General features: G+C 39.0%; 3 protein-coding genes across 3 annotated transcripts; 1 reads left to right on the top strand and 2 right to left on the bottom strand.

Moving 5' to 3' along the window:
- The first annotated feature begins 2,760 nt into the window (after positions 1 to 2,760).
- Positions 2,761 to 3,844, top strand: LOC103666217 (olfactory receptor 5T1-like). The gene has a single exon (XM_008694234.2). The coding sequence runs from the start codon at positions 2,858 to 2,860 to the stop codon at positions 3,842 to 3,844; it is 987 nt and encodes a 328-aa protein (XP_008692456.2). The 5' UTR covers positions 2,761 to 2,857.
- A 7-nt stretch (positions 3,845 to 3,851) lies between these two features.
- LOC103666219 (olfactory receptor 5T3-like) lies at positions 3,852 to 5,518 on the bottom strand. Its single transcript, XM_008694235.2, has 3 exons — positions 5,484 to 5,518; positions 4,840 to 5,234; positions 3,852 to 3,856 (listed from the first exon to the last, which is right to left on the bottom strand). Exons 1-3 carry the CDS (start codon positions 5,516 to 5,518, stop codon positions 3,852 to 3,854), a joined length of 435 nt encoding a protein of 144 aa, XP_008692457.2.
- Positions 5,519 to 11,280: 5,762 nt separating this feature from the next.
- Positions 11,281 to 12,255, bottom strand: LOC103666068 (olfactory receptor 5T1-like). The gene has a single exon (XM_008694096.1). The coding sequence runs from the start codon at positions 12,253 to 12,255 to the stop codon at positions 11,281 to 11,283; it is 975 nt and encodes a 324-aa protein (XP_008692318.1).
- Positions 12,256 to 12,502: the final 247 nt, after the last annotated feature.

The raw sequence follows: 12,502 nt of genomic DNA on the forward strand, positions 1-12,502 counted from the left end.
GTATATACAACTTTGAAATCAATATTTTTCTGATGGAGGGATGTAAAAAAATTTTTTAATTTATTTTATTAGTGAGTTCATTGATCTAGAAGCAAACGTAGTTTTTTTTAATGGTCTATTCAAGCTTAATTGCTTAAAAAAAAACAACACAGAATTCCAATGTGCAAGGATGCCATATTCTTGATTCTATGTGATAACATTGCCAGAATTATACCATCTCACAATGGGTTTGTAATATTGTCAAGTGGAAATAGTGTAGAGTTTGAAATCAAGAGAAATCTAGGCTTGAATCCTGAATCTCCTAGAAATGATGACCTTTGTCTAGTTATAAGTCTAGTTAGGCAATTTTCACTCTGTAAAATGACACTGAATTATTTAGTTTATCGATTGCTATGTAGACTATAATAGAAAATGTGCACAAAATCCTACCTCCTAGGAACCAGTTAATGATACGTGGTAGCTACAATCATAGCCTTCCTTCTTACTGAGCTGGATATTTGTAACACTGTTCCCTTGGGTGTTTGGTACTTTATATTTTTTGACCACGAGTGCTGGGAACTGATCTTAGGGTTAGGGTTAGTCTTCCAGATTGATCATGTTTTGTTACGAATTTACGATCTATATTTTTGTCTTGCTAGCCTCTATCAAAGAGGAACAGCAAGACATAAACACAACCAGTTCTGATTTTCTTGAATATCAGTTCATAGAAACGCCTGCTTGGAAAGCAGTTTGGGTGCAGCAGCTACAGCTCATACTTTTTCTCTATCATGACCCCCGTTTCCTATAGCGAAGTAGGTAAATGCTCTAATGCGACGTGATTTGGAATAAAACATACCTTCATTCATAACCACTTTCTTATTCTGCAGGCAAAGGCGGAGAATCAAAGGTTACTCGAATATCATATTGTCAAACGTATCAGAAGAATTTGAGTAAACATATTACGATTTTAATGGCATGCCCCCAAGCAGAATGTAGTGACGGAAATGGATTTTAAAGTTTCTTATGGCACAGAATATTGGGATTCACTGGGTTCAATCTCAATAGAACAGTATTTTAATATATAGTTAGTGCCATATAACAAATACATGCATAGCTTAGAGAAGTACTTTGATTTTGTTTGGGACCCATTAATTGCAAAATGCTTTTATTTTTAAAATTTGCTTTTCTAGTCCCTATTCATTGTATTGGAACTATATACAATTTGAGGCCATATTTCATGTGTATGCATTTTCACACATAATTAACACTTCAAGCTAATACAAAATATTTTAATGCATCAGATAAATAGACACTCTACAACCAAACCATTGCAGATGTAGTTGAACAAGTACGCCTGAAAATTTGGGTCAATCTTAGTTATTCTTTGGAGATCCAAGAAGAAGTAACTTTTCCAAGTTCACACTGTCACCAGGTATTAAATCTGAGATTGTAATAGGAGGTTTTCTTAATTTTTTAAAAATGTTGCCCCCTGTTTTTTAAGATTTAATTATTAATTAATTAATTAATTAGAGGGGAGAAAGGTGGAGCAGAGGGAGAGGGACAAGCAGACTCCATGGTGAGCTTGGAGCCTGACAGGAACTCAAGGTCTTGAGATCATGACCTGAACTTAAATAAAGAGTTGGGCACTTAACTGACTGAGCCACCCAGGCGCTCCTATAATATGAGGTTTAAGAGTCATAATCTAATCTTAATCTTCTAGAATTGTCTTATCTTAGGCACATCAGTTACACAAAGTTTACACTTGTCATGTCGCTGACCCTTCTCCTGTGTGTATCAGTCAACATGTGTTTTGTGATGGTACCTTTAGCACACTGCCTATCGGTACATTTTTCAAATTTGCTTGAATGTTTTGTTTTTACTGTGCTTATTCTTGTCTGCTTAGTTCCTGTTTTGTATCTGAGTCTCTTTAGTAACTATTTTTGTATGTATTCCATGGTTTTGAGAGAAAGGGAGAGAGAAGAGAAGAAAAGGTTGGGAAAGAAAGAGAGAGAACAGGAATTTTTTAAACAGCAATCTATTTTTGGTGATACCCCAAAATGCATTACTCATTTTTATACTGTTCATTGATGTCTTTGTAAATTACTTTACTAATATAACATTTCAAAGTTAATTATACATTATTTTAAGGGGTGTGTGTGTGTTCTCATGAGAGTTATGTTAGCTATCCGGATTTATAAAAAATCAGATTTAACATAAACGTATTTTTTTCTATCAATTTTCCTAAGAATCCAATGAGCGTTTTTGGGTTTTGTAGACTGACATTTATGAAGCGACTCTATGCATTAGAAATGCCTTCCACAGGAACCTCTGGAACATTTCTGGAAAGATAAAGACATAGGGTTTTCTTCTCTTTCTAACAGGAGCCATATTGATTTATTATCTACAGATGTGTGGGCATCTCAATGTAACAAAACTGTAGCATGTTTCCCATCGTGAATATAAATCATTTGTGAGTAAATTCAGCCTAGCCTTAAGGACTGTGGATTTTTTTTACCTCTTTTAAAAACAATTGTTGGTTATAAAATGCCGACAGAAAAACCAAACTCAACATGCTGAAATCTGCCCCCTAAATATGATGGATCCAGGAATTAATTGTAGAAAATGATGTAGACAATAAACTGTTTAAATCAACAGGATATTTTTAACTTGATAAATGCAGTCAATGGCTGAATAAAAGCATTTGTTCCTTTTATTTAACAGCAACATGCAACCACATGGGACCAACATCTTGATCGCTGCCTATTTTTTCATCAGCCAGGAAATCATTATATCCTGATAAGAAACAAATATGCGGATGTAATTGGCTAGACTCCATGTTCACAATATTTTGCCTTAACCCCTCCAGAAAAAAAGTGCAATGCCAGGGTTTCCATCCAATTTCGGTTTATACAGGATTCAGATGGAAAATGTGACTGAAGTCACCATGTTCATACTGACGGGCTTCACAGATGATTTTGAGCTGCAGGTTTTCCTATTTGTACTATTTCTGGCCATCTATCTTTTCACGCTGGTAGGAAATTTGGGACTGGTTATATTGCTCATTGGGGATTCCCGGCTCCACAACCCCATGTACTATTTTCTGAGTGTGTTATCAGTCCTGGATGCCTGCTATTCCTCAGTTGTCACCCCAAAAATGTTAGTCAATTTCCTAGCAGAGAATAAAGCCATTTCCTACCTTGGATGTGCAGCCCAGATGCTTCTCTTTGTTACTTTTGGGACCACAGAATGCTTTCTCTTGGCTGCCATGGCTTATGATCGCTACGAAGCAATCTACAACCCTCTCCTGTATTCCGTGAGCATGTCGCCCAGCGTCTACGTGCCACTCATCGTCTCCTGCTACGTTGCTGGCATTCTTCATGGTACTTTACACACAGTGGCCACGTTCAGCCTCTCCTTCTGTGCGTCCAATGAAATTAGACATGTCTTCTGTGACATCCCTCCGCTCCTTGCCATTTCTTGCTCTGACACCCATGCAAACCAGCTGCTGCTCTTCTACTTCGTGGGCGCTATTGAGATCGTCACCATTCTGATCGTTCTCATCTCCTATGGTTTCATTCTGTTGGCCATTCTGAGGATGCATTCTGCTGAGGGGAGGCGGAAAGTCTTCTCTACGTGTGGTTCTCACCTAACTGGAGTGACAATTTATCATGGAACTATTCTTTTCATCTATATGAGACCCAGTTCCAGCTACGCTCTGGACCATGACATGATAGTGTCGATATTTTACACGATTGTGATTCCCATGCTGAATCCCATCATCTACAGTTTAAGGAACAAAGATGTAAAAGAGGCGATGAAGAAATTGTTTGTAAGAAATTGGTTCCTAAGTAAAACGCATCATTAGCATTGAGTTAATCTGAGAAGAATGTTGCATTTCAGTTTATGTCTCTATACCCTGAAACTAAAGAAAATGTATTGGTTAGTGAATAAAACCATCTGTATATCCTAGGATATTTTCTTTCTTTTTTTTTGTTTTTTTTGTTTTAAAGACTTTACTTATTTATTCAACAGAGATAGAGACAGCCAGCGAGAGAGGGAACACAAGCAGGGGTAGTGGGAGAGGAAGAAGCAGGCTCATAGCAGAGGAGCCTGATGTGGGGCTCGATCCCATAACGCCGGAATCATGCCCTGAGCTGAAGGCAGACGCTTAACCGCTGTGCCACCCAGGCGCCCCCCCTAAAATATTTTCAAATAAAGCATTTATCAGCCCTTCAACACAGCATTTTACAAATATAGATCATTTGTATCATCTATGTAATTTTACTGCGTTCAGATTGATTCATATTGAATATTTGTCGATGCAAGTGTATTGCTGTTGTCAGTCATTATGAATTTTCACTCACTATTACTATGTAGTAGCCTATGTACGCAGGATTCTATGGATTAGTGTATCATCACACTGTTTTTAGAAAGTCTTTCACATTCATTATGAGGTTACTTCTCCATCCTGAGCTCCCTGTGCAAGACCTCCTTAATGTTATTTCATTTGCTCTCCATGTGCTTTCAGAGTAATATCCATCTAGGCTTATGGCCATAACTTTTTCACTATTTGGCCCAACATTATATATTTTTATTCCATTATCAAAATCTTTCCTTATTACTGTGCAATCATAGAAATGATAAGATCTATTCTGAAATTGCAGAAGTTATGCCAGTAAGTAATAGATAGTAACATTGATTGATAGTGTACTTAGGCTCAGGAAAGCAAAAGTAGAGCTTAGAGAAAAGCAACAACTGGTTAATTATATGAATACATGTATATATAATATATATGCACATTATATATACACTATATATATCATACATGTATGCATTGTATATGCATGTATATGTATATACAGTTTGTGTAAGTGTCAGAACAAGAAAGATCAAGTAGTGGAGGGATGTCACAAAAGACATGTCTAATTTCATTGGATGCACAGAAGGAGAGGCTGAACGTGGCCACTGTGTGTACAGAAACAGGCAAAATGCCACTGACATAGGAAGCAACGATCAGTGACACATAGACTCTGGGCGACACACTCACGGAATACAGGAGAGGGTTGTAGATTGCTATGTAGCGATCATAAGCCATGGCAGCCAGGAGAATGCTTTCTGTGGTCCCAAAAGTGACAAAGAGAAGCATCTGGGCTGCACATCCAAGATAGGAAGTGGCTTTACTCTCTGCTTGGAAATTGATCAGCATTTTTGGAGTAGCAGCTGAGGAATAACTGGCATCCAAGAATGATAACATACTAAGAAAATAGTATATGGTGTGTTAAAGCTAGGAATCCCCAAGACAAATATATCCAGTCCCAAAACATTGCCCTATAATGATGGAAGTGGTGCAATGTATACAGTCTGCCATGAAGTAGCTGGTTGACCGCACCAGGAAATGGTGCCATCTTGGAGCCTAAGTCCTGATCTTTGCTCCTGGCAGATTGGGTGCTCAGCAATGGGTTCAGACAAGTCAGCCTTTGTAAATGGAGGTCTATGTTACTGACCCCATACAAGCCTTCATCCCTGCTGCCACAGTCATTTCACGAGCCCATTACTTGATAAGAGGGGTGGCTAGTGAAATAGGATGAATGATATCCATAGAATGAGTCTCTGTATCCACTTGATTATGAAAATTCTTTTCTGCTGAGGTCAATCTTTGGTGGGCATTGACAAGGGATTCAAATATCCTCACATGCTTAACAAAGAGAGGGAGGTCTATCCACATACTTCTTGACCAGTCTTCTTGACACCAATTTTTCAGTCATGTACCTTCCAAGTCCCTGACTGTCCAGCCAAACCACTGGCCACAGAACATGAATCAATACATAGTTTCACATCTGGCTATTTCTCTTTCCACGCAAAATAAACATCTGGATATACTGCTCGAGGTTCTTCGCACTGGGAGGATTTCTTTTCCCTGCAGTCTTTCAGGGATATCACAGAAAGAAGCTACATTGCAGCAGCTGTGCTCTTCTGGGTGGCATCCGCATATCATTCAGAACCATTTGTAAACTAGACCTCTGTCTTCCTTACCTCTGCCAGATAATCATAGGGAACTAACTCCATGAAAGCCATAGATTGAGGCTGGAAGAGAGAAGAATTGTGGACCCTTGGTGTTTGGGCTACTACTTCATGTAACTTATTTCGACCTTCAAGGCCCGCTCAGGCATAATTTCATATATAACCCTTCCATTTCATGATGGAGGGCTGCTGTGTATGCCCAAATTTATGACTTGTTGGGTCAGAAAACACCCAGCTTTGAATGGGGAAACTCAGCTGTCATGGTAATTTAGTGACCATGGTAAAGTGTTCAGTCTCTACTAAGGCTTAGTGGCAGGTTAAAAGCTGTTTTACAAAAGAGAAGTAGTTGTCTATGGAGGGTAGCAGGGCTGTGCTCCACAATACTAAGGGTCTACACTCTGATTCCCCCATAGGGGCTGACCAAAACTCCAAACAGCATCCTTCTCTGGCACCGTCACTCCAAGCACCAAAGGACCTGCTGGACCATATGGTCCACATGCAAGAGAAGGTTCACAGCAGCCTGAACCTATTGCACAGCCTTGTCCTATCATGAACCCCTCAAAACCATCAACTTTTGAGGTCAGTTAGGACATGACTAACACAACTAAATGAAGAGTATACTGCCTTCAAAGAAGAGGTCCACTAGTGGGACTTTTTTGGTTGTAAAAATGACCAGATGCAGCAAATTTCCCTTGACCTTAGAAAGGATATCTTGACATGCGTCATTTCCACCGTACTTTTAGAAATTTCACTAATGCAGAAAGTCACTGAATTTTCATCAAATTAATTTCCCAACTCATGTCACACGAATGTCTTGCCGGTAAGTCTAGAGTAGTTGCTACTTCTTGCTCATTAAGTCTACTCAGTACAATGTCATCAATGTAGTGGATCCAGGTGATACCTTGTGGAAGGACAAAGAGAACAAATATCTATGAATCGAATTGTGACATAGGCTGTAGAGCTGATATACTCCGAGGTAGGACAGTGAAGTTTGTTGGACTCTCTAGCTCAGAGAAGACTATTTTTGGTAAACTTTATGAAAATGGATGAAGGGAAAAGCATTTGCCAGATTAATAGGAGCATACCAAGTACCAGGGTATGTGTTAATTTGCTCAGGCAACGAAACCACATCTGGTCCAAGAGCAACAATGGGAATAATCACCTAGTTAAGCTTATGGTAATTCTCTGTCATTATCAAAGACCTATCAGTTTTCTGCATAGGCCAAATAGGAGATTTAAATGGGGATGTAATAGAATCATCACTCCTGCAACCTTCAAGTCTTTGATGGTGGAACTAATCTCTGATTACCCTTCAAAATGCAGTATTGATTCTGGCTTACTATTTTTCTTGATAGAGGCAGTTATAATTGCTCCCACTTGGATATTTCCATCGTGATAACTCTTATTCCACAGGTCAGGGAACCAAGGTGGGCATCGAATTGTTCTATTCAGGTTGGGACTGAGTTGTTCTATTCCAAGTAGACATTCTGGAACTGGAGAAATAAGCACAGGATGGTGCAGGGGCATACAAGATTCACTGTGAGATGAGTCAGAAGTAAAACTCCACTGACCACCTGACCTCCACAAGCTCCTACCCTTACTGTTGAGCCACGCACACAAAAACACACAACGATGTTTTGGGTCTTCTGGAATCATCATCAGTTCAGAACTAGTGCCCAGTAGTTCTGAAAGATCTGGTTATTTCCTTTTCACCAACGCACAGTTACCCTGGTAAAGGTCCAAAGTCCCTCTGGGAAAGGCTTAGAGAAAGAGTAATAGTTTAAATTCTTGGTAGTATACTTTAGTCCTCCCTCAAGGGTACCTGGCCTCCCTTCATTAAAGGGGTTCTAGGACTGTAAGCTGTCTCAGTTCACAAATTGGTTGAGGGACAGTGACTCTGATTTTGTGATTCAAGTTAGACTTTGTGACAAGTTAGACTGGTCACTTAACCTAGAACTTTTCTGCTTATAAGGAACACGTCAAAATGTAGTATCCCTCATCTATTTCACTTCTAGAATACCATGATCAACTTGCCAAGGCCATGTGTGTAAGTAAGTAGGGCGACTCTGATTGTTGCTTTAAGTTTGCCGTCCTAGGGGGTAACCACATCCCTTTGTCTCTGAGGTTGGGTGCCTACACTTGGGCTCTGCCATCCACAGTGAAAGTTATCTATGCAAATAGAAATGTAGCAACGCATATCCCAAACAGGAAAGTTCTCATACAGCAGATGCAAAGAGAGAAATGGAAAGAAGCTTGCTAACTTTAGGAAACAATACAGCTGTATTAAATATTTTCAGTTAAGAAAACATTAATTAGGACATAAAGGCTTAAATTAAATATTAGATGAAATTGTTTTTGTAGATAAGTATGTATAAAGCTTTGACTTTGACATTGCTCTCTCTTTACAAGTGTAGGGGCAGTATTTATGAAAACTTCCATATATCGATTAAAAGTAAGATCTGAACAAACAAAATTTTTAAAACTTGCATGCTATTTGGATATGATTAACAAATTTTTCAAAAACTCTCAAACTATTCCATTTAAGCATTTTTAGATGTTACTCAACTACTACTAAGTAAAAAAAAAAAAGGGAAAAATCAGAAATACTGATAATAAAAATATGAAATAATAAAATACGTGTGATTGCACTGACACACTATTCATTGGAAAATTGTACCCAAATGATAAAGCTAGGAAAGAACAGCAAAATAGACCAATAGAAAGAGGAAATATTGTTATTTCTTTTCTTTTCAAGTTTTTATTTAAATTCTAGTTAGTTAACATATATGTGAAATTAGTTTCAGGGGTAGAATTTAGTGATTCATAACTTACATATAACACCCGGTGCTCATCATAAGTGCCCTCCTTGATACCCATCCCCCATCTAGCCCATCCCCCACCCGCCTCACTCCATCACCTCTGAGTTTGTTCTCTATAGTTAAGAGTCCCTTATGGTTTACTTCCCTCCCACTGTCTCTTTTCTTTCCTTCCTCTATGTTCATCTGCTTTGTTTCTTAAATTCCACATGTGAATGAAATCATAGGGCATTTGGCTTTCTCTGACTGACTTATTTCACTTAGCATACTACACTCTAGCTCCATTTGGGCTCTTTCTATAGTTTGGCTACTACTGATAATGCTACTATAAACATCGGGGTACATGTGCCCTTTGAATCTATCTTTTTGTATCCTTTGGCTGAATATCTAGCAGTGCAATTGCTGGGTCATAGGGTAGTTCTATTTTTAACTTTCTTAGGAACTTCTTTTAAAGGAAAAAGATAAACTAGAAAATTTAGAACAGTAACTAATATTTAAATAGAATATTTTATCTTGTTTCACGTGCATCCTTTCATTAAGTTAAAAAATGTTTTTGACCATTTCGTATGTAAAATATTTATTCATTTAGGGAATATTTACCGAGCAACAATATGTATCAGACAGTGTTCCAAATATATGTGTCTGGAAAATCAATTGACAATAAATCAAATATAAATTAGGTGTATATTATATGAAACAGGGACAAATGCAATAGTTATATTCAAGAAAGAAAGAATATGAGGATGGTCAATGGAAGTAAATTGCAATTATCATAATGTAATCAATGAAATCCTCACTAAGAAAAGGCATTTTAAAAAATAAGTCATGTGAATGGCAGCTGGGAGAACCTTCCAAATAGAAGAAAAGAAAAGAAGAAAAATTGGGGGTGCTGGAGTATATGATTTTGTAAGAGATTATCTAGATTTGTATAGTTAAGGTTGATTTAAATTTAACAATCCCACTTTAGGGAAATATCCTTACGTTGTGTTCTATGTTCTAAGGAGATCATCTTATTGGAACCAAATGGATTTTAACACTTAAAAATAATAGTAATGATAGGGGCACCTGGGTGGCTCAGTCAGTTAAGCATCTGCCTTTCACTTAGGTCATGATCCCAGGGTCCTGGGATGAAGCCCCATGTCGGGCTCCCTGATCAGCAGAGAACCTGCATCTCCCTCTCCTTCCCTCTTGTGCTCTCTCTCTCTCTCTCTCTCTCTCAAATAAATAAATAAAATCTTAAAAAAAATAATAATGAAGATTAAGGAAGGAAGGAGGGAGGGATAGAAAACCAAAACCATTTCCAGTTAATTAACTTTGAAGGACGCCTGCCCTCAATGAAAATGAGGTCTGTTGGAAGCAGGACTGAACATGAGTACAGTCAGGGTGAATTTCTATACCGTGGTTCTTGGGTCTGGGCACTGAGGCGTGGTGGCATCTCTAAGGGCATCAAGGGTGATGATGGTCAAAAGAATCAGAGCCAAGGCTGAGGCTGTAGAGGGTTCCAGGAAAACCCACAAAGATGGGCTCGGGCTTAGCTTAGCTTCTGCCAGCTGCTGTATGTCACTCTCTGAAGTGTGCCTGTCTTTCGTCAAACTTGGGTTTAAGTATAATCTTGGTAAATGCTAATGTCTGGTCTCTGTATTTTGTGAGGAAGTGAAAATGGATTTAATGTCCACCATCTCAATGAACTAACAAAAAGGGGAGAGATGCACCCTCACAAGCGGCTTGGTAATGACACCAGAGATTTAAATACATTGTCTGTGGCCCCCTGCCGCCAACGCACAGACTTAAGGATGGAGCAGAGTGCGTTTGTCAGGAGACAGATGCCAGAGGCTCTAGGGAAGTGGACTGGGATTATGTGAGCTGGACTTTTGCTATCAATTGGGTGGTATTTCTTCAAGCTAGTCAGATATAATTATAAAGTTATTAAGAACTGCAACTATGGGAGACTATCAAGTTTGACTCACATGTGGGTGAAAGGCAATACTATAGCTTTTAAAGGAAAGATCACAGGCATATGTGACTCTTCCAGTATAAATGTACTTGTATATAATAAATATGTGTACATATGAATATATTTATATTTAATAAATACATACCAGTGTCCACACACACACACACACACACACACACACACACGTATATTCAGAACACAGAGACACAGAGAGGAATGACCATGTGGAAATCGAAAGAAAAGACTGCCACTAAAAAATAAATAAAAAAATAAAAGAATGCCACCCACAAGTGAAGGAGAGAGGCCTCAGAGGAAATTCTCCCTCCTGCACCTTCAGACTTGTAGATTCTGGAACAGTGAGACGTGAATATCTGTTGTTAAGCCAGCAGTCTGTGGCACTTCGGTATGGCAGTCTGAGCAAACTAATACAATCACTATCATTTTAATATTAAGACAATAAATATTATTCTCAACTTTTCTTAATTTACTGGTCAACGTGAACAGTATACATTACTGAGATAACCAATTTTTACCAAACAATTTCTTCATCGCCTCTTTTACATCTTTGTTCCTTAAACTGTAGATGATGGGATTCAGCATGGGAATCACAATCGTGTAAAATATCGACACTATCATGTCATGGTCCAGAGCGTGGCTGGAACTGGGTCTCACATACATGAAGAGGATGGTTCCATGATAAACTGACACTCCAGTTAGGTGAGAGCCACACGTAGAGAAGACTTTCCGCCTCCCCTCAGCAGAACGCATCCTCAGAATGGCCAACAGAATGAAAGCATAGGAGATGAGAACGATCAGGATAGTGACGATCTCAATAGCGCCCACGAAGTAGAAGAGCAGCAGCTGGTTTGTGTGGGTGTCAGAGCAAGAAATGGCAAGGAGCGGAGGGATGTCACAGAAGACATGTCTAATTTCATTGGACGCACAGAAGGACAGGCTGAACGTGGCCACCGTGTGTACAGAAGCATGCAAAATGCCACCGACATAGGAAGCCACGATGAGTGGCACATAGACGCTGGGCGACATGCTCGCGGAATACAGGAGAGGGTTGTAGATTGCTACGTAGCGATCATAAGCCATGGCAGCCAGGAGAATGCTTTCTGTGGTCCCAAAAGTGACAAAGAGAAGCATCTGAGCTGCACATCCAAGGTAGGAAATGGCTTTGTTCTCTGCTAGGAAATTGACTAATATTTTTGGGGTGACAACTGAGGAATAGCAGGCATCCAGGACTGATAACACGCTCAGAAAATAGTACATGGGATTGTGGAGCCGGGAATCCCCAATGAGCAATATAACCAGTCCCAAATTTCCTACCAGCGTGAAAAGATAGATGGCCAGAAATAGTACAAATAGGAAGACCTGCAGGTCAATATCATCTGTGAAGCCCATCAGTATAAACGTGGTGACTTCAGTCACGTTTTCCATCTGAATCCTGTATAAACTGAAATCGGATGGAAACCCTGGCATTGCACTTTTTTTTCTGGAGGTGCTAAAGGCAATATCTTGTGAACATGGAGTCTAGCCAATTACGTCCGCATATTTGTTTCTTAGCAGGATATAATGATTTCCTGGACGCTGATAAAATAGGCAGTGATCAAGATGTTGGTCCCATGTGGTTGCATGTTGCTGTTAAATAAAGGAAGAAATGCTTTTTTTCAGCCATTGACTACATTTGTCAAGTTAAAAATATCCTGTTGTCTTAAACAGTTTATTG

This window comes from Ursus maritimus, unplaced genomic scaffold (assembly GCF_017311325.1).
Source record: "Ursus maritimus isolate PB19 unplaced genomic scaffold, ASM1731132v1 scaffold_23, whole genome shotgun sequence".
Taxonomy (NCBI): domain Eukaryota; kingdom Metazoa; phylum Chordata; class Mammalia; order Carnivora; family Ursidae; genus Ursus; species Ursus maritimus.